This window comes from Notamacropus eugenii, chromosome 1 (genome assembly GCF_028372415.1).
Source record: "Notamacropus eugenii isolate mMacEug1 chromosome 1, mMacEug1.pri_v2, whole genome shotgun sequence".
Taxonomy (NCBI): domain Eukaryota; kingdom Metazoa; phylum Chordata; class Mammalia; order Diprotodontia; family Macropodidae; genus Notamacropus; species Notamacropus eugenii.
The window spans coordinates 695,435,289-695,458,247 of NC_092872.1; the positions used below are offsets into that span (position 1 = coordinate 695,435,289).

Consider the following 22,959-nt stretch of genomic DNA (forward strand, 5'->3'; position numbering starts at 1 on the left):
ATTTGAACTTAGAAGACCCTGCTGTCTGTCACTTACCTCCCTTCACTGAGCCTCAGTTTCCCCACCTAAAATACGACAGTGTTGAACTGCATGTCCTCCTGGCCCTGTTGTCTATTATTCTAAGAGACATCAGGATCCTTGTTCTGACAGATGAACCTGAAGTTCAGAGGGCTGACATGATTTACTTCAAGTTATGCATCTAGATGCAGCAGAGCCCACACTCTGGTCTCTTGATGCTAGCCTAAAGCCATCAGAGAGAAGATGTGGTCTCTGCCACCACAATGGCCAGATGATCCATCCCTCCAGCCCCATCATCCCCTCAGCACCCCTTCGGGGCCAGCTTAGTTAGGCCATTCTCACTCTGGGCTGATGCTCAAACAGGCAGAGATTTTAGCAGAGGCATAATCCAACAAGCAGCTGGGGAAGAAATCAGGACAGAGAGTTCTATCCCCCAGGGCAAACTATGTAGGAGGCCAAACTCTTCATCTGAGAGTGAACAAGGGGGAGTGGAAGGGAGTGCCGAGCCCAGGCAGAACACTCTTCTTTTTCCCAAGTCGCTATACATCCCTGCTGATGAAGGAAGTGTTTTTTTGTCATTTCAAATACGTTAAATTCCCATGACTGCCCTCAGGCAAACTGCCGTACTGTCCCACCACACACAGTCCCTTGCTTATGTCCTGGTTTCCAATTCACAACTTGTGCTATTCTCCCTAAGCACAAAAACTGTCACAGAAGGAAGGAGCTGGCCCTCAGAAGGGCTGCTCCTCAATCAGAAGAGGCATCTTTGGCCTACTGAGAATACCAAGGGAAGCCCCTGGATTCTCAGGGGAGGAAGACCTGGCCTCCCGAACAAGAAACATTGCTTAGAATGAAGCTGGGTCAGTGGGGAAGGGTCCTGAGGGGCATAGACCCTTTTGAAGAAACCCAGAAGGAAAGAAGATGACAAGAATCAAGCACAGAGACTGGACACTGGTCTTCTCTCAAGTCTCACGCAGGTCTCCTGAGACTCTTTAAATCGACTCCATAAACCTGCTGGGAAGATTACCCAGGAAACCAACCCAAAGGCAACGCAAATACAGGACTACATAAAGACTCAGGCATAAGAAGAACAAAAGGGACCATGGGAAGGCAAGGGACTCTGCTACCAGCATTATGGCCCAGGGAACAGAGGGACAGGAAGTCAAGTTATACTGAACCCAGTCCAGCTGGAACTCAGTAGATTCTTATTGATGAGCACAAAGCCATCATCAAAAGGAACTCAAGGAAGGCAGGGCAGAGGAGGTCAGACCCTTTTCCTGCTATTCCCCCCAACACTCCAGGAAATCAACATGATAGTAAAGAGTAACTATACCAACCACTCCTCCCCAATCTATTACTAGAGAGAGTGAAGGGTTTTAGGGCTTTCTCTGGAATAGTGGGATAGCTCCATTTTCTCCTCCCCCCACATCTTTTCACTCCCTTTCCCCATCTTCCATCCCCTAGAAAGCTACCCAATTATACATGAAAGGTCAAATGAGGGCACTATGCACTATAAATGGGTCCCAGAAAGTTTTCATTGGAAGCTTGGCTTTGAGGTATTTTAGGTAACACCCTGGGGGTCCTGTTGCCAACTCCTTTAGTCGGAGCAGGGGATGGTCCTTAGTCCTCAGATCCCTGGGAAAAGGAGAGATCCAAGTAGCAAGACAGGAGTTTGGGAAGGAACAAACTCAGATCTCTAAGCCCTCTCTGATGCCTCAAGATCTTGCCCCAAGGGACACAACAAGGGCAGAGTCAAATGGACCGGTTGTTTCCAGCTCTCTTGCTACAAGGACCAGGCCCATCCCATCCAAAGCAGATTCCTAAGGCTGGCAGAGGTGTCCAACTCTGAGTTCTGAAGGACAAAGCTCTTGTTGCTCTAGAGCTTGTGTAAGGGGCCACTCCCTATGGGAGAGGGAGGGAGAAGTGAGAAGCATTAGGGACAGGAAGCCCAAGTCCAGTAACAGCCACCTAGCCATGTTCCTTTGCAAGGCCCTCCTAGGGCTATCTCTGGGGCACACCTGTTTGTCACACAGGCCCAGAGAGCTGAGTATTTTTACAGGTAACTAAGGAACAGAAGAGGACCAAACATACCTCCTGGAACGACCAGCTCCCTAATAAAGGGGATGGGCTGTGGTTTTAAAGACCAGGGTTTTAAGAAACCATCAGAACTGGTCTCACCCTTTCCAGCTGTTCTATTAACTCAGAGCACACTCATAAAAGCTGGAAAGCCACATATCTGACTACAGGGTCATTTAGCTTCTCCACCCTCTCTCCCCACTCCCGCCCCACATCTCCATGGGGGTTATAGTTCCTTTTGACTAGATAGTCATAGCCAAGAGGCAGGCAGGTTGCTTTGCAAACTCTAGATGGAGTGAGGAAGCCCATTTTAAGATATGGTTTAAGGAACATGGTTTTTTCAAAGCAGCCAGAGGATACTGGCTGAGAGAGGACTTAGAAGATCAGAGAGCCAAAGAAGCATAGTCATTTACAAAAAAATCACACAGCTAGGAAGCATCAGAGCTGGGATTGGAAGCTGGGTCTCTGGGCTCCCAAGTTGGTGCTCCATTTTACCTCCCTCCATCTCTAACTAGTCCAGTACATAAGGGTAACCCAAGCTCTGTTCATCACTCTACTCCAATGTGCTGCAAGGACTGAGCTCCCTACAACCTTAGGGGCAGGGATCTAATCCTTACGTGATGAAGTCCAGGAAGCTGGCCAGTGGTTCATAGGCATGATTCCTCATGTGGCGGAACTCTACCACCATCTTCTCCTTGAGTTTGTCATCAATGACTGACACTGTGAGTGGGGATGCCTCATTTGCCAGGAAGTTCCCATAGTCTGTGCTCTGGAGGTGTAGTTTCAGATCTAGAACCCAAAGGGGTATGGGAAGGAGGGAGGGAAAAAAGAACATGTCAGAAGAAGTCTGATGTCCCACTTATAGACACTTGCCCCTCCTCAAATTCCTTTACTGTCTTGTTCCAACCCCAAGGCAGAGTTCCTGGCTAATAAAATGGTAATCTTTGGTATCTTATAAGTTCATCAAGTCCAAGTCTTTCATTTTATAAAGAATTTAAGCGGTTTCTCCAAAATCACAGAACAGCTTCTGACTCCAGGGAAATCCTTATTTCACTACACTGCCCTGCCATGAAACTCAGGCCCACTATTCCGAAACACCCTTCCTAAAGTCCTCTCAGCACCCTTGACCTTCCTTACCTCTAATCCCAAAGCTCTGAAACTCTTTGTATCTCACTTTCCTATCCACCTTAAAGAATGCAGGACTAGAACGCCACAGGGATCCTACAAACACAAGTAAGGAATGGCCAAAAGAACTAGGGCTGGCACAACACTGCTCCAGGAGCCCAACAGCTGAAATTCATTGCCCAGTCAAGGAGGCTGGACAGGAAAGGTCTGGCTTATCTCCTCAAGAAGATCCTTCATTTACAGAACTAGCTCAATTTCAGGAATATTTGACCACTCCCCTTTGCAAGTGACTGTAGGGAAGGAGAGAAGGAATAACTCATAAGGCCCATGGTTACCCACCCAGCTCCCCTCCATTTGACCCCCAAATTTTCAGCCCTTGGTCAATGGGTGAGACTAGATTATCATAATTTATCTGCCAACCCTAGTCAGAGGCAATGGAAGACAGATTGAGGAGGCAATTAGAACCCTAGAGATAAAGGGAAACCTCTCCTGTAGAGCTGACCACACTTCTGCTCCCCAGAAGCTCACAATCAGAGCTTTAGCCTCCTGAGGCCAGTGGCTTGGCATGAGGTCACTTCTATCACTTCTCTCCAGTCACCTAACATCATATCCCCTCAAATTGTACCCTTCCTTCCTTCCCTTCCCCTCCCAGGTTTTGAATGTGGGGGAGAAGTCAAAGTAGGGGGCTTCACCCCAGTGACAGTTTCCCCCTATTTCCCAAACTCCAAAAGCCCAAGACACTAGTCTGGTCTTCAAATAAAGCTAGTAACAGGATGAAGATGGGGGTTAAATGTGAATCTGTCCTATTTCTTTCTATCTTTCCCTACAGATATGCCACCAAGCCTCTCTATACTTCCAAAAGATGATACACAAGTCAATCCTTTCCCTTTCTTCAAATGCTTCAAGCCCTAGGCAAAATGCAGCGCTGGGATCTGAAGTCCCAAGTACAAGAAAAAAAAAAGAGAGATTTTCTTACAAAGAAGTTTCTCCCTTTCAGTTAAATAAATATTATCAAAATGCCTACTTTTGTTGTAAGGCACTGGGCTAGACAATGAGGCTGTGAAGACAAAAATGAAAAACAAAACCAAAAACCCATGTCCTACCTTCAAAGAACTTGTTCTTTTACCTCGCACCAAGAATTTAGGGTTTAAAATAAAACTATCTGAAGTTAGTTGATGACACGTTAGAAGTGGTAGAGAGGGTGGAGGTGAGGACAAGAAATGGGAAAACACAACTTCCGCTGTCATAGGAGTACAGGACAGGTCATCCAAGCAAATGGAAGGAAAGGATGATGGATCTCAACACAGATCTCATAGAATCAAGACGCCATCATCATCATAATAGCTAGCCCTTACATGGGCCTTTAAGGTTTTTTAAAGTACTTTCTAAGCTTTTCACTTGATCCCCACATTGACTCTGTGAGGTAGCGGGAAGGGAAAGACTCTGAGAGACAGTCATGAAATAGAATCTATAAGTGGCAGCATGGTGGAAGGGAAGAACACTGGATTTAAAGTCAAGAGACCTGAAGCTGAACCAGTCTCTACCTATGGCTTTGGGCAAGTCACAGAATCTCAGAATTTCAGAGTTAGAAGGGGCCACAGTGGCCAGCTAATCCAACCCGTCAGTAGCTGACAAATGCTTACAACAATACACTCAGCAAATGATCATTCCACTTCTGCTTGCAGAGCTCCAGTGAGGAGGAACCCCCACCTCCCAAGTCAGCCTGTGATATTTTTGCAAAGCTCTAATTGTTTGGCAATTTATTGATTCAGAAAGTTTAAACCAGCAAATGTGCTGCCCTCAGATCCTTTCCTTTCTCTGCCTCTCTTCCTTCCATAAGATGATTGCTAAGATCCCTTCCAGGATTCCAAAATCCCTATGATTTTAAAAATCCAAGAATTTTCCCTGTCCTGAGGTCAAGAGTCAGCACAGGGGAGCAGCAGAGCTGAGAGCCATGGTGGACAAAAACTGAAGATAAGAACACCACATTCTCTTGTCTGGTACAATAATACAAGCTAGCCCAACAGCTGCTAGCCCAAGACTATCTATATCATATTCACCACGCTGATAAAATCAAGTGATAGCTTATCTTTAGTGCTAGGGCTACTTCCTCTATATCCGCCACACCATGGTTAGTAACAGAACAAACTTTTCCCAGAGGTCATTGGCCACTCAGTAAAATCCTGATAGCAGAAGCCCTGCGGTATCTGTTCTCAAAGAGAGGCCACAACCTGGTTTTAAACACAGGGAGGATGTGAGATATGGTGGAAAGACCTGGGCTAGAATCCGGGCCCTGCCACTGGGACCACGGGCAAGTTATTTTCCTTTCTAAGCCTCAATTACCTTATCTAAAAAGATTTTTTTAAAAAAGACTTAGAACAGATGATTCTGAAGTTTCCTTAATTAATTCAACTGAATTTAATCAAACACTGTTTTGAAGAGATGCTCAAGGATCTACAATAGCTTATTATTTCTTAGGGTATCAAGTTTTGGTTCCACCTGGAATTGAAGACCCCTCCATAAACTGGTCCCAAACTATTCATACAAGCTTCATGTCCACTACTTCTTACCAAAGACCTTCTATTCCAATCATATTAGTCTCCTTACCATCCCAAGACCCTAATTCCATTCCTGCCTCAGTAGCATTGCTCATCCTTCCTCACCAATCCAATCTTACCTATTTGGAGATGGCTTTCCTAACTACTCCAGCTCATAATACATTCTCTCCCCTTCCTGACATCCAACGACACTTAGCTAGAACAACTACATGCTCTGGATTGGTTTACATATACATTTTATTATTCTTTAATTTATTCCTTTCATGTAGCTAAGTCATATGTAAATTCCTTGGAGGCAGGGATTATGTTTTCTCAATGAATATCTGATTTTCTGTGTGCAGCAGGCAGATTTATGATCTCTGACTACACAGTGAGGATCAGATGAACATAAGGAATAAATGGTCCCTTTTGAGGAGTTCTGTTCTGAAGGTAGGTAGCAGATACTTCCTACAAAGACCCTTTCTTTTGGCAAATAATTTCTGATTTCTGGAATTCAATTTCCTCATCAAAATGTGGAGGCTGGATAGACTATGATCTCCAGGGACCCTTTGAACTTGCACACTGCAATAATGCTAGATTCTAAACCCTGACCCAAGACTAAACAATGGGCAAATGAATGGGTACAAATAAATGGTCTCCATCTGTAGCTCTTGTACCTTGTTTCCCCAAAGGTTTTCCTGAGCTAAATAGAAAGTCCCCCGACCCTCTCCCAAAGCATCTGATTGTAGAAGATGTAGCTGGTACGTGGATGGAAGGGGAGGGGGATCTGGGCACCTTGGAAGCCTGGATCCAGGCAGAATGTTACACTGGGCAAAACCCCTGTAATACAACCCCGATCTCACCAGCAGTCCTAGAGACAGACATGTCTCCTTCTAGGACTTCTGTTATCACCCAAGGAATCCTGGGGCGAGGCTGAAATGAGGGAATAGTAACAGAGCAGGTATTCAACTGTACCTCAGGTCCCTGGTGGACACTAAATCCCATAAGGGCAGGGTTCTCTTGCCTCCCCCCATCATACCCAGCTCAGCACTACGCATGCATGCAGTAGGTATTTCATAAATGTTTCTGTTGCCTGAAAGTCTGTGCTGTGCTGACTATGAAGCTTTTGTGCCAAGACTTTCTGGAATAAGTGACAAGGACGGGATCTGCCTCGTGGTTTCTACTTGGAGCAAAGGAAGTCCGGAGGGACTTTGCCGAGAATCATTCTAAAAAACCCAAGAAGTTTTTGTTACCAGGAAATTAATTTTAAAAAGCCACTGGGGGAGCTGTGGAGGGGCCTTTCCAGACCACTCTCCCTGGCATGGTCCCATTTCTCCCCATGAACTGGAGAGAGGTGACAGCTTAGCAGTCACTGAGGCAACCCAAAGAGGGGTCTGGGGAATGGGACTCTTAGAGCCAGGGCCAGTTAATCCCTCTGCATATTCTAGGGGTGGCTTTCCATAGTCCAAGACAGTCAGACAGAGACCACACAGGGATTCTGAACTACCATTGACCCTGCTCTCAAAACCCAGCCACCCAGGGACAAGGCAAGAGAACAACCTCTCATCTTCACTTTTGATTGACACTGCAGCCCTTGGAGTGAGGAGGCTGGGGAAGCCTGAGGGTCCAGGGAGCTCCTGCTGGCTGCATTCTGTACTGGATTCAAGCTGCTCCTCCTCAGAGGGACTCCTACAGAGTCCTGTTCTGCATGAGGAGGGCTATGTGATGAGGCTAATGGGACAGATCCAAGAGCTCCAGGAGGAGGGAGGTCTGGAACTCATTGTGGGCTTTGTGGGAGACCCAGCCACACGGTACGACTACCCAGGTTCCCCCACCCTAATGGATTTTCAGGAGGAGCCACGGTCCACTTGGAACCTTGAAGGTTACAAGGCTGCACATAGCTTGGTATCCTGGGACTGGTTTCTGGGACGGTATGATGACAACATGCCAGGCTGGGCATAATGCCTCAACATCCCAGTGATAACAGACACCAAATTGGCAGAGTTTTATGACACAAAGAATCTCAAACTTGTTTAAGGTTACAGCAAAGTCAGTAATTCTGCTTCATACAGAATCCCAGGGACAACAGGGACCTCAGTTCATTTTCTTCTAATTCCTCCACTCATCCCTAACCTCCACTCTGCTTGAATCCCTTGTTCAACACACCCAAAGATAAGGCGAGGGGATGAGGTTGGAGTTGGAGGAAGGAAACAGGTTAGAGAAGATCACAGAATAACAGATTTACGCTAGAAGGTCAGCAAGTCCAACCTTCTCGTTTTATAGATGACGAAAAGATGGCCCAGGGATTTGCTCATGGGTCACCCAGAAGCCAGCCCTCCCTGACCCCAAGTCTAGAGCCTTATCAATACCACAGGAGTCATCTATTCTCCAAGGACTGGAGTATTCAAATGCCAATGAAATAGTTTAGCAGAAGTTCTTCCAGTAATCTGGCCCAAATCTTTAATTGTAGCATCAGTCCCCATAGAAATGGGGGGTCCTCACTGGCAGCATGCCCCAAATTTTGAGATTTTTGTTTGTTATGGTTCAAACATGATTTCATTAATACAGATAATTCATGATGAAGAAACTCTCTTTACTAAAATTAATACGAATCAGCAACTGGCTGTAACTGGTCTTCGAGAACTACCTAGAAAACTCAGAGGCTAAGTGACTTGCTACCATGTCAGGGATAGGACTTGAACCGGAGTTTTCCAGACTCTGAAGTTAACCACTCTATACACTACAACAATATGCTGTTTCCGTATGAGATTGCACAGGAAAGTACAAGTCATAATAATCAATCAATCAAGTATTTATTAAGTGTTTACTATGTGCCAAGCACTAGATATAAGGAGAGTGCAAAACCAGCTCCCATCCTCAGTGAATCTGTATTCTCATGAGGGAGACAATACACATGTAAATAAAAACATACAAGACACACACAGAGTAGATTGAAGGCAGGCTTTGAGGGAAAGGCAGTAGCAGCAAAAGGGATCAAGAAAAGTGTCCTGAAGGAAGCAGGGTTTAAACAGCCTTAAAGGAAGCTGAAGGTTCTTGGAAGTGGATGTTAGGCAAAGGAGCATTCTGGGCATGGAGGAGTCAGTGCAAAGGCATGGAGATAGGAGATGCACCATTTAGTGTAAGGAAGAGCAAGGAGACTGGCGTGTGAAAGGGAGTAATGTGTAAGAAGAGGGCAAAGTTGAGAAAGAGTCAGATTGTGAAGCGCTTTAAATGCCAAAGTGAGTTCATATTTGATTCTAGGAAACCACTGGAGTTTAGAGGGATGACATGGTCAGATGTGTAGTGCATAGACTGGATGGGGAGAGACTTGTGACAGGGATTCCAGCAAGAAGGCTACTGTTAATAGCCCAGACGAGAGGTGATAAGGGATTGAACTCTAATTGTAGCTGATGAGATTCTCCAAACAGAGAGAGAATAAAGAGAAAAGGGCTGAGGATAAAGCTTTAGCATATACCTACAGTTAGTGGGCATGATGTAAAAAAAACTAGCAAAATATTGACTGAGGAATAGTCATACAAGTAAGGGAACCAGGAGAAAAAACCTAGAGAATAGCGAGTCTGCAGGAGGAGATGGTGGTGAACAGTGTCAAAGGTGAACAGGTCAGAGGTCAGGAAGGAGGAGATTAAGAAAAAGGCTGCTAAGTATGGCAATTAAGGGATTATAGGTAATGTCAGTAGTTTGAACCTTTTTGTGTCACGGACCCCTTTTTCAGTCTGGAATAGCCTATAGACACCTTTTAAACTCATAACTGAAGGAAATATAGTTTCAGTTAGAGGTTAGTAAAAATAAAGATTTTTTTTCCCCATCAAAGTTCACGAACCTCCTCAAATCTATCCACAGGTCCTCTAAAATCTATAGGTTTAGACAGAGTAATTTCAAAGGAATAACAAAGTCAGAATCCAGATTATAGAAGGTTTAGAAGAGAGCAAGAGGCCCACAGTACAGACATCCTTTTCAAGTTTATCTAAGAAGATGAGAGATACAGGAATCTAGCTAGTAGGCATGGTAGGATCAAGTGAGTTTTGTTTTTTTTTTTTTTTAAGGGATGGTACAGACTTGGTTGTATTTGCAGACAACAGGGAAGGAACCAGTACAGGAGAAACTGAAGATTCGAGAGTGAGAAATAACAATGAGGGAATCTTCTGGAAAACATGGGGAAAGAAAGGACCAAAGATACCTGGAGAGAGGCAGACCTCTTCATCAGACATGGAGCTAAGTGGGGATAGTGAGAGAGGAAGCCAGTGGGACATAAGATGAAGAGGGATGAAAATGGACCTCATGGCAAATGGCCTGAATAGTTTGGATGAAGAATAAAGTAAGGTCCTTAGCTGCAAGGGTCCTAGAAGTAGTAGGGAATTATTAGGGAAGAGGAATGGTATGGAAGGGTTAAGGAGAAAAGAGGTTTAGAAAGCTGCTCTGAAGAGTAGGAAAAGAAATCAGTGAGGGAGGAGTAGGCCTTTCTTGTTATAGTGGAGGATCCAAGTAAGATTAGATAGTATAAAAGTGTAGTGAACCCAGTCAGCATGGTTTTATGATTTTCTCCAGTTTGATTCAGCAAGATGTGAATAGAAGTGAAAAAAGCACAGAATACAAGTAATCCAAGGGGTTTGGCAAGGGGTAATTGGTGACAGAACAAGGAAAGTAGAATTTGAGAGTAAAGGATGATGAAATGGATTACCATGGCATTATGTCACGGACTCTGTTTTCAGTATGGAGTAGAGACCCCTTTCCTTCATGACTGAAGACTGGGAATACTATTTCAGTTAGGGGTTAGTAAAAGTAAAGAAAGGAAGATGGGGATGGCCAGAGCTAGGGTGATAGTCCAGGATAGTGCAGAGGAACGGAGGAAGCAGCAATGATGAAGACGACGGCTAACGTTGATACAGCTACATGCGAGGCATTGTGGGAAGTGTGATACAATTATTATCTCATTTCATCCTCACAACAATTATCCCCATTTTACAGATGAGAAAACTGAGGCCAACTGAGGTTAACTGACTAACCCAAGGTCACCCAGCTGGTAACTGGTGGAGGTCAAATTTGAACTTGGGTCTTCCTGACTCCAAGCCCATTGATCTACCCACTATACCCACTTAGCTGCCTCTCAATTCATCCCAAAGAGTTTAGGTTTTGGGGAAGCAAGGCATAGGGAGAGATGGAAAGAAAAAAGATTATGATTTGATAAAGGAATTACAGTTTCCTGAAGATGGAAGCAGAGCACTTGTGAGTAAAGGCAAGACCAAGAATATGAGCATCCCTGGGTATGGATGAGGTGGAGGAGAGACAGGTCATGGCAACTGAGAAGACTGAGGAACTGGGAAGTTAAAGTATTTGAGGGGACATTACTGTATGTGTCGAACTTCTGTAGTATGAATGCAAGACCTGAGAGAGAGGAAGACTATGAACTAGGTGCAGAACTCATTCAGAAAGGAGGAAGAATGCCCTCGGAACTGGTAGATAACGGCTACCAGACTGGGTGAAAAATATGGATTGCATGAATCTCCAAGGATGACAGGTTTCAAGTGTGCTTTCAGAGGAGTATGGAAGTAGCAATGGAGGACAGGAAGAAATTCATCTCCTTCACTTAGACCGTTAATGCTGGAGTATAAGTAAAAATGGTGGCACAGCAGATAAGAGCACCAGACTTGAAGTCAGGAAGATTCAACTTTCTGAGTTCAAATCTGATCTCAGACACTTACTAGCTGTGTGACCCTAGGAAAGTCACTTAACCCTGTTTGCCTCAGTTTTCTTATCTGGAAAATAAGCTGGAGAAGATTCCTTAGCAGTATCTCTGCTAAGAAAATTAGAAAAGGAGTCAAAAAGAATTGGATACCACTGAAAATGACTGAATAACAAATGAGTAAAAATGTGTGTGTGCGCGTGTGGTGTTCGTCCTTTGTTGTCGAAGAAGACCATGCCATCAGAGAAATAATGACATGACTTACACTTGACTTTTTTTTGAGTGACGGAGGGCTGTGCAGGTCACCAGCCTCATTTCTCCTCCAGAGCCATCTGAATCCAGCGACCAGATATTCATCAGGGTGTCTGGAGATGACCCAGGATGAGACAGTTGGGGTTAAGTGACTTGCTCAAGGTCACACAGCTAGTGAGTGTCAAGTGTCTGAGGTGAGATTTGAACTCAGGTCCTCCTGACTCCTGCACTGGTGCTCTATCCACTGCACCACCTAGCTGCCCCAAGTAAAAATGCAGACACCATTTGAAACGGTGGCCCAAGATATCATTTTTGGGAAGACAGATCTCAGTGAGTGCCAGAAGATGGAAGGAACAAGGGAAGAAGTGGTTTAAGATGGGAAAAAGTTTGACCCAATAAAAGAGTAAGTAAATTAGAATGGAAGGGTTGAGATGGTTATGAGGTTCAGGGGTAGAGTGCAGTAGGACTGAAGCGAATGGGAACAAAGAAGTGGACAGATTAAGTTCCATGAGGAATATTATAAGAGTTTCCAAAGAGAATAATTTGAATGTCAAAGGATAGAGAGGTCTTTAGGGAAACTTATGAGATAGGGCTGTGTAAGTCAATCAAGTGAAGTAAAATATGTCAGGTATTGCTATCATACAATATATCTTAAAAAATCCTATGCAAAATCCCAATCAACATTTGATTCATTCTAAAAATTAGCAGAGTTTTGATTATAATTGAATGTGATTAAAAACAAGGTAAAATAAGCTTATTGACACACACAGAGATGCAAACATACTCTATTTACTATGAAATACTGGTCCCCATTTAGAGGACTTATTTTACACGGTCTTTTCCTGATACCAATTATAACTGAAAAACAGGACCTCCTATATTCCTCTTTTGTCCTTAGGAGAGAGAAGACAATAAATATCTCTTCAGGCTTGAAATTATTAATTGAACCTTCCGTCTTCTTTTTGCAGAAGACAACCCAAACCCTTTTAGCCTTTCCTCAAGACTTCTTATTTCCTTAAGTAAGGACCCTCAGGCTGGTCCTCCAGTCCTGATCCCAGCTTGTTTCCTTTCTTCTCAAGCTGGGAACAGTTACAACCACCACAGTCTTTCCTGCCAGCCCAGGTCTTGGTGAAGGGCCCTACTGAAGAAAGCTCAAGACACAAATCGAGGAGAAGAGAATGACTCAAAAAAAAATCTACAAACAAAGTCTTAAAAATAAATGCAACTCAGAATCAAGGGCAATACGAATTTCTATAGGAGCTAAACTTAAAAGTAATTTAAAAACAAATGATAGGAATGGTGAAAGAGGTAAGAGCTAGGGAAGAAAGATATGAAAACAAGAATTAACAGCTTGGAAAAGGAAGTCAAAATCTTACTGAAGAAAATAACTCCTTGAAAATTAGAACTGGCCAAATGGAAGCTAATGACTTCATAAAACATTAGGAAATAATTAAAGTCAAAATATAGAATAAAATGTGAAATATCTCACAAAGAAAACAATTCAACTGGAAAACAGGTTGAGGACATATATTTTGACAGTCACTGTACTACCAAAAGCTATGACTAAAAAAGAACCTAGAAATCATATTTCAACAAACCACAAAAACAAAAAATCAAAACAAAAAAAAAAACCATCCAGACCTCTTAGAACCAGAGGGCAAAGTAGATAGTGAAAGAGCCACCAGTTATCTCCTGAAAGAAACCCCAAAATGAAAACTTCCAGAAAATATTAAAGACAAAATTCAGAGCTCCCAGGTCAAGGAAAAAATGCTGTAAATAGCCAGAAAGAAAAGAATTCAAGTAACAAGCAGCTACAATCAGGATAACCCAAGATTTAGTAGCTGACATCATAAAAGAGGAGAGAGCTTGAAATACATTCCAGAAACCAAAGGACCTAAGGTGAGAGAAAGATTCAAGTGCTGTCCACCCCCTCTCCTCCACTGATCCTTCCTTGTATAAATTTCTTTTACGAGATAATTTTTCTCTAATCTTTTCCCATTTCCAACCTTTTCCCCCAAAAAACCCATACAAATCACCTGCATTTCTGTACATTGTGAACAACATCCAGCAGGACAAGATAGAAGGAGAAATGCCATTGGAAATGACTACAGACATTTCTACAGACATTACAACCAAGAATATCCATCAAAACTGAGTATAATCCTGTTGGGGGAAAGGAAAACAAGGCTTCTATGTATTTCTGAGGAAAAGACCAGAGCTGAGTAAAAAATCCAACATACAAACAAAGGAATCAAGAGAAGGATAAAAAGGTAAGCAGGAGTGAAAGATAATAAGACACTAAACAAAATCAAACTATTCATATTCTTATATGAGGAGATGATATATGTAGCTCCTCAGGGGTCATAGGAGTCTGATTAGATAGAGGGCCTGAGCGTGATTCTGTTGTGTTTGGATGATCTCAGAAGAAAAATGGAATGGGTGTAGAAGAAGAATGCACTGGGAAAAGTAGAATGGGAAAAGATTAGAGAAAAATTATCTCACATAAAAGAAGTGCACAAAAAGAATTTTATACAAGTAGGGATCAGTGGAGGAGAGATACCAGAACTAGTTAAAGGACGTAAGAACACACATAGTTGGATACAGAAATATATCTTATCCAACAAGTAAACAAGAAAGAAAGAAATTAAGGAAAAAAGGGTGAAGAAATTCTAAAAAATAAAATAGATAAGTTATTAGAGATTTTGATTAAGAAAAAGAATGAAAGAAAAAAACATCACCAGTAACAAAAATTAATTTTAAATTATTTTTATATGTAATTGGGGAAAAATAAAAAGCATTAATAAAAAAAACAAAATGAAAACAGTGAATTAAAAACTTATGAAGAAAAAAATAAAACCCAAGATTAGAAGGTATCTTGCCCAACTATATGCCAATAAAACTCAAAATTTAAATTAAATGGATGAATATTTACAAAAATGTAAGTTGCCCAGATTAAAAGAACAGGAAACCCTACCTTAGAAAATGAAATTGAACAAGGCATAAGTGAACTCTCACTTCCCCTGGAAAAAAAAATGCCTGCACCAGGTGGATTTACAAGTCAATTCTATCAAGTACATAAAGAAAAAATTAATTCCAACAGTAAATAAATTGTTTGAAAAATAGGCAAAGAAAGGATTCTATCAAATTCCTTTTATGATGTAAATATGGTCTTGATACCTTAACTAGGGAGTAAAGTAGAGAAAGATAACTATAGACCAATTCCTTGAATTAATATTATGCAAAATTTTAAAATAAAATATAATTAGCAAGGAGAATACAGCAGTATCACAAAGGTAGTACACTAAGACCAGGCTGGATTCATGTTAGGAATGCAGGGCTGGTTCAATGTTAGGAAAGCTGCAAGCGCAATTGACTGTATTAATAGCAAAAATCATGATTATTTCAACAGATGCAAAAAAAGCCTTTGACAAAATACAACACCATTCCTGTTTTTAAAAAAACCACTACAAAGGAAAGGAAAGGAGTTTTCCTTAAAACAATAAGTAGTTTCTAACCTAAAACTAAGAACAAACATTATCTATAATGGGAATATGATAGTAACTTTTCCAATAAGATCAGAGGTGGAGCAAGGCTGTCCATTTTCACTATTATAATTCAATATTATACTGAAAATGTTAGTTACAAGAAAAAGAAATGAAAGAAATAAGCACAAGCAAAGAGGAAACAAAACTACCATTTTAGTGGATAATATGATGGTTTAATTAGAGAACCCTAGAGAACCAACTACAAAAGTCACCAAAACAACTAGCCATCTCAGCAAAATTGTAGGATATTAAAAAAACAAACAAACCCATACAAATCACCTGCATTTCTGTATATTACAAATAATATCCAGCAGGACAAGATAGAAGGAGAAACACGCCATTTCAAGTGACTACAGACACCATAAAATACTTGGAAATCTACCTGCCAAGGCATACGGAGACTATATAAATATAACTATAAAACATTCTTCATATAAATAAATACAGAACTAAATAATTGGAAATATTAATTGCTCATTGGTAATTTTAATTAAATTTATTTATTCAGTGCCATACCAATCAAACTACCATAGATTTACTTTATAAAGCTAAAAAAAAAAGGAAGAGGGCCTATTAGTACCTGCTTTCAGATCTTTCATTGTCAAAACATTTGGGTACTGGCTAAGAAACAGAGAAGCTGATCAATGGAAAAGAGTAAGCACACAATACACAGAAGCAAATGGATCCAATAACCTCGTATTTGATAAACCCAAAGCTCCCAAATATTGGGGAAAGAGCTTATTATTCAACATGAACTACTGGGAAAACTGGAAAGTGTCGAACAGAAACCAGGCATAGCTCAATATCTTACATTGTATACCAAGATAAGCCTAAAACATGTACATGGTTTAGACATAAAGAGTGACATCATAAGCAAATTAGGGGAACATGGAAGCAATTATCTGTCAGATACATGGATGGGGAAGAGTTCATCACTATTTAAGAAACAGAGAGGTTTGCAGGAGCAAAAATGGAAAATTTTGACCATGTAAAATCAAAAAGTTTTTCACACACAAAACCAATGCAGTTAAAATTAGAAGAAACTCAGGAAACGGCAGGGAAATCTTTGCAGGAAATTTCTCTGATAAAAATCTCATTTCAAAGATATATAGGGAACTGAGTCAAACATACAAGAGAGTCAATTAATAATGGCCAAGGCATATAGGAAGAAATTCAATAGCCATATGAAAAATGCTCTAAATCACTAATGTAAATTAAATATAAAGTGTAAATTAAAACAACCACCTCACACTTGTCAGACTGGCTAAGATAACAAAAAAAGAAAATGACAAATGCTTGGAGGGGCTATGGGAAAACAGACACTAATGCATTATTGGTGGAGCTGTGAACTACTCCAACTATTCTGGGAGGTAATTTAATTGGGGAACAGCTAAAAAAGTTATGGAAATAAATGTGCTGGAACACAATAAGAAATGATGAAGGGGATAATTTCAGAGAAACCTATAAAGATTTGCATGAGCTGATTAATGCAGAGCAAAGTAAGTAGGACCAAGAGAACCATTTATAGGATAGTAACAGTACTGTAAAGATAAAATTAACTTTGAAAGACTTAGTAACTAATTAACACAATGACCCCACAACTCATGAAGAAACAGGCTATCCACTTCCAAATTGAGAGTTGATAGAGTCAAAGTGCAAATTGAAGTATATTTTCTTCTTTCCTTTCTCTCCTCCCTAGACATGGCTAATACGCGAGTGTGTTTTGCATTACTATACATATTTATAATGGGTTTTGTTTTTCTTGCCTTCTCAATGGGCAGGAAAGTGGAAGGAGGGAGAGATAGAATTCAAAACTGAAAAAACAATAATATTGAATTAAAAAAAAAAAAGACAATCCTTGCTGGTGAGAAGCTCACAATCTAATGGGGGGAGGGAGGGGGAGGGAAGGGATAATATGCAAATAACTACGTAAGAAAAGGGTATATATAGAATAAATTGAAAAATCAACCAAGGAAGGTACCTGAATTAAGAGAGAATGGGAAAGGCTTCCTGTACAAAATGAGATTTGAACTGTTGTCATTCTTTAGCTATGACCTTAGGTAAGTAGTTTTATCTCTCTGAGCTTTCCATTTCTCACCTGTATCTCACACAAGTGTTGTTAGGAAAGTGCTTTGTAAACTATAATAATCCAAGACCAGTCAAGATGATAGAGTAGGAGGGAGTAGCACAATCCCACTCCTCTTACAAATCCTCCAACAATGAGCTAAGTAGAATGCCCAACCAAGGAAAAATTATAGTAACATGCCTTTCCAGCCCAAGATTATAAATTCAATCTTTATAGATTGCTTACAGAATGCTTTATAGATTGCTGATGCAAGTAACCAGGAGAGGAACTATGAGCAGGGGTGGGCTGGGATTATGGACTCAGTGCCCAAAGCTCTGAGCCAGGCAGGCAGGGGTTAGAAGTATGGATGAAGCTAGACCTCAGAGCTAAATCTGAAGCACTGAATGCATGGATTTATTATCTAATCCAGGTGAGAAGGGTGTGGTCTCTCAGAGGAGCCAGCAGTAAGGATTTAGTGGCTAGAGCTCTGACAAAGAGATCACTCAGGGCAAATCATGGCCTTAATCCCCCATCCAAAAGAGAAGTGTATGGATCTCCCAGAAGGATCAGGATCACAGATACAGCATCTATACACAGATACCACAACACCCAGATAGGCCAGCTATGGGCAGTTGCCAAGAGCAGAACAGGAATCCCAGATCTAGAACCAGTGTGGGTTAGCAGTACCATTTCTCCAGAGTGAATACTGGACTAGGGTATCAGTCAAGTAGTAACCCCAGAATAGATCAAGACTCAGCCCCAGGCCCATAAAAGGATAAGGATTGTTCTGAACCTACTGAGCTGAAAGGGGTTGGGGCCAACAACTGGTGGCTGGGACCACCCAGGGGCATGTCTGCAGCTGCAGTGCCCAGACCCAAACTGAGGCCTGGAACCTGGAAAGTTGAGGAAGATAGTGATCAGACCATGGCCTTGACCTGACTGCATAGGACATGCACAAAGTTTGCAACTCTTTGGATCAAAATGACCCTGCAATCCTTGAAGAACATGGTAGTCAATATCCAAAGAACACAGTGGCAGGACATCAGACAAGAAAAACCAGGGCCATAAAAGGCCACAACAGGCCTGCCAAAAGTGCATAGAGTCTGGCCCTAACACAAAATACTAATTGGGGAACCTAACTAGAAGAATGAGTAAACAAAAAAAGATAAAAGAGCTATTATGATGCCAGGAACACCCAAGAAACAAACCAAAAAGAAGAGAGTATCTCCAAAAATCCTCCAAGAAAAACCTCAAAGTATAACACAGCTTGGCCACAAGATCAATTACAATTCCTAGAAGAAATGAAAGAAGAATTTTTTTAAAAAAGAGTCTAAAATGATATTATTAAGGAAATGAGAATGATAGAGGACAGAACTAGAAAAAAGAAATGAGGACTTCAGAGGAAATACTTGGAAAGAGAATGAACAGTTTAGCATAATTAGTATACAATTTTACCTAAGCAAGATTCCCTAAAAACTAGAGCAAATCAAATAGAAATTAATGGTGTTACGAGACTACAAGTAATACCAAAACAAAGTCAAAATATGAAAATGTAAGCTATCTCACTGAAAGGATGATTGATCTGGAAAACAGATCAAGGAGAAATAGTTTAAGAATTACTGGATAAAATAAGAGCCATGAAAGGAAAACTGCTCAGACATATCAGAATGAGAAGGTAAAGTGAAGACAGCAAGAATTCACCAAATGCCTCCTAAAAGAAACCCCAAAGTGAAAAATTCCAGGAATATTTCATCCAAAATCCAAAGGAAAAAAAGTACAGCAAACAGCCAGAAAGTATCAAGAAACAACAATTTGGAACACACAAGACTTAGAAGCTACCACTGCAATGGATTGGAGAGCATGGAATATGACATTACAAAAAGCAAAAGATATAAGCTTAACAACCAAGAATAACTTACTTGGCAAAACTTTATATAATCCTACAGGGAAGGAAAATGGGTCTTTAATGAAACATAAGATTTTCAAGCCTTCCTGATCAAAAGACCAGGAGTAGAGTAGAAAATTTTGAAAAACACATGGAAGTTAAGAGAAATACAAAAAAGTAGAAACAAATGAGAAATCAGAAAAGAATTCATAAGGATGACATGTTTGTATTCAAATGGGAAGGGGGGACAATACAAGCAACTCCTAAAGATCATGTCATCAGAGGTCAGACAGGGAGTGAAATAAGACAGAGGGAATGATTTTTATTATGTTTTGTTGACCTTAAAAGAAGAAAGGAAAAGAGGGGGAAGGATATACTAGGGACGAAAAAGAGAGGTATGGGGGGAGAATCCATCTTGCATGATCAGGCACAAGTAGAAGTCTATACAAATGCAGAAGGGAGAGGGACAGAGGTTATTGCTTGAACCATCTGAAACGGTCAAAAGAAGCTAAATAATATAAAAACAATAAAGTTATCTATAAATTTGAGCTATTGTTTTTCACTGTCATTGGAGGTCACTTGGGGTTGTTCACTCCATTTTATAGATGTCAAAATTAATATTAGGACTTTCTCAGAGATACAGAATTAAAAGAAGTAGAACAAGGACTGTTGTCCAGACAGTCAGTGAATATAAATTTATTAAGCACTAACTACGTGCTAGGCACAATGCAAAATGCTGGGGGTACAAAGAAAGGCAAAAGACAGTTCCTGCTGTCCAGGAGCTCACAGCCTAATGTGGGAGACATGAAAACATGTAATCAAAATACATACATGATAGATTGAAGATAAGCAAGAGAGGGAAAGAGCTAGCATTAAGAGGGACCAGCAAAGGCCTCTTGCAGAAAATAGCATTTTAGCTGAGACCTGAAGGAACCCAGGGAAGCAGAGATGTGGAAGGAGAGAATTCCAGGCACAGGGAATATTAATGAAAATGCCCAGAGTCTGAATATGGAGTGTTTTGTTCAAGGAGCAATAAGGGGGCTAGTGTTTATTGAAGAGAAGGATATGTGGGGGGCGGGGGAGGAGATTAAGGTATAAGAAGACGGAAGAGGATAGGTTGTGAAGGTCTCTGAATGCTAGAAGATCTTATATTTGATCTTGGAGGTGAGAGGAAGTCAGTGGAGTTTACTGATTGGGAAAAAAGTGTGTGTGTGTATGTGTGTGTGTGTGTGTGTGTGTGTGTGTGTGTGTGTGTGTGTGTGTGACATAGTAAGACTTGAGCTTCAGGAAGATCGATTTGACTGATGACTGGAAGATGTACTAGAATAGGGAGAGATTAAGGTAGGGAAACCAACCACCAATAGTCCAGGCATGAGGTAAAGAGGGTATGTAGTCAGGCAGTATCAGAAGAGAGAAGAGGGTATATTCAAGAGATATTACAAACATAAAGTCAAAAAAACTTGGCACAGTTTGCTTGGGGTCTAGGTGGAGAGAGAGTGTGAGAAGTCGAGAAAGACACCCAGGTTATGAGCCTAGGTAACTGGAAGCATAGTGTTACCTTCAACAGTAACAGAGAAGCTCAGAAGTGAGAAGGGTTTTTCAGAAAAGATGATTTCAGTTTTAGACAGACTGAGTTTCAGATGTCTAGTAGGCAGCTGGAGTTTGGAGATTAGGGCTGGGAAAGTATATCTGAGAATCATCAGCATAGAAACAATAATTGAAACCACAAGAACTCATGAAATCACCAAGTAAAACAGTACAGTGCGAGAATGGAAGAGGGCCCAGGACAGAGCCCCGAAGGACATTTACTTTTAATGGGTGTGACCTTGATGAAAATATAGCAAAAGAGAATGAGAAGTGGCAGTCAGAGAGGTACAAGGAGAACCAGGACAGAGTTGTCACCAAAACCCAGAGATGAAATAATAACAATAACAATACCATTTATGTTATGCCTACTATGTGCCAGGGGCATATGGGGTGTTCAGGGAGGACTAGGATCTCTTTTATGAGGGCTGCTCCTCCACCTTTGGTGTCCACCTTTTCACCCAACCCTCACTTGTGGTTCCAAGAAGCTGAAGTATGTGCAGTGGTCAAACCCCAGTAAAACTATTTTGGCAAATGGGTTAAACCAGGCTGAAGATAATTGACGGCCTCAAACCCATCAGTGAATTAGAAGGATGTCCACCCCAAGCATGGGAAGACTTCCTCTAAAGGAATGGGTGGATGAGAATAGCCATGAAGGTGGCTGAAGCAAGTGTTACGGAAGGCTTAGAGCTTGGTCAGACATTGAAGACGCCAAGGTCATCCACTGCATCCCAGGCCAATGTCTTGACTTCTGTCCTGCCACTGGACTTCAATGACTTAGGAAGAGAGTGAGGCTGATGACTGTGCAACTCTGTCACTGAGATCCAATTCATGCTCAAATCAAGACATCATTTCACTTGTGAACTGGAACCCTTCAAAAATGAAGGACAAACAACAACAATTTGCCAGACACTGTGCTGAGCACTTTACAAATATCCCAGCGGATCAAGATTATCAAGGAGTAGAGGTTGCTCAAAAGCATCAAAGACTACAGCAAGGTCAAGAAGGATGAAGATTGAAAAAAATCCATTAGATCTGGCAATTAAGAGATCATGGGTAACTCTGGAGAGAACAGTTTCAACTGAATGATGAAGCTGAAAGCCAGATTGTAGGGAGTTAAAACAAGAGTGAGGAGAAAGGAAGTAGAGGTGAAATCATCAGAAAAGAGATGAGATATGGGACAATAGCCTATGGGGATTAATAGATTGAGCATGGGTTTTTTTGAGGATGGAGAAAATATGGGTGTGTTTGTAGGCAGTAGGGAAGCAGCCAGGAGTAAGATTAGATTAGTAAGGGATTCAAGATAAGTAAGAGAACGGGAGTGGATCTAGGAAACAAGAGAAACAGAATGGAATAGGATTATTTATGGATGTAGAGGAGTTTGACTTGTCGATGGGGAGGACCAGGTAAAGGAACAGACAGTGGCAGAAGGCATCTGGTTGATGTGAAATGAGAAAGAGGAGAGAAGAGGGAGCTCTCTGGGAATGGCCTCAATTTTTTCAGTAAACTATAAGGCAAGGTTCTTGGCTGAGAAGGTAAGGGTAGGGGTATCCATGCGAAGTTTGAGGAGGGATGAAAAGATTTGGAAAAGTTGATGAGGTGAAGGGGATAGTAAGCTAATTAGGGAGTTGTAAAAGGATTGCCTTGCCATAATGAAGCTGAGGTTATCTAACAAATTTGTAGTGGATGGACCTAGTTAGCACACTTTCTTGTTTTTCTCCAGGTCTGTTCAATAGCACATGAGTAGGAATGAAGGCAGAGGATGGTGGGAGCAATGCAGGCTGAGGCTTGACAGGGCAAGATCAGCAAAATAATTAAAGGGGGATAGGAACTGAGGGAAGAGGGCTGTGTAAGGTTGAACTGTTTTATGAAGGGGTTAAATTAAGATGGGGAAAGGAGGAAGTGAAGCTAGTGCAGGGGTGATGGCCTGGGGAAGAACTGAGGGGAAGAGGGACCTGAGGTCACCACATAGATGAAGAATAGGGTATGGGTTTGCAAAGTACTGGGAGAGGTTGAATAACAGTAGACCGTGGTCATACAAGGGAATTTCAGAGTTCATGTTCATGGAAGTGGTGTATTTATGGGGGGTGGGATGATCAAGAATATGACCATCTATCTACAGTAGCTGAGAAGGTATAGAGGAGTAGGTCATGTGAAAGTTGAGAACTGAG

The 22,959-nt window shown here is 41.5% G+C and overlaps 1 protein-coding gene across 1 annotated transcript in view; it reads right to left on the bottom strand.

Moving 5' to 3' along the window:
* Window positions 1-22,959, bottom strand: part of ATP6V0D1 (ATPase H+ transporting V0 subunit d1) — a 98,309-nt gene that overhangs the window by 37,696 nt on the left and 37,654 nt on the right. The window contains exon 2 of the mRNA XM_072636056.1: window positions 2,712-2,883. Coding sequence (XP_072492157.1) covers window positions 2,712-2,883 — 172 coding nt within the window. The remainder of the gene's footprint in view (window positions 1-2,711; window positions 2,884-22,959) is intronic.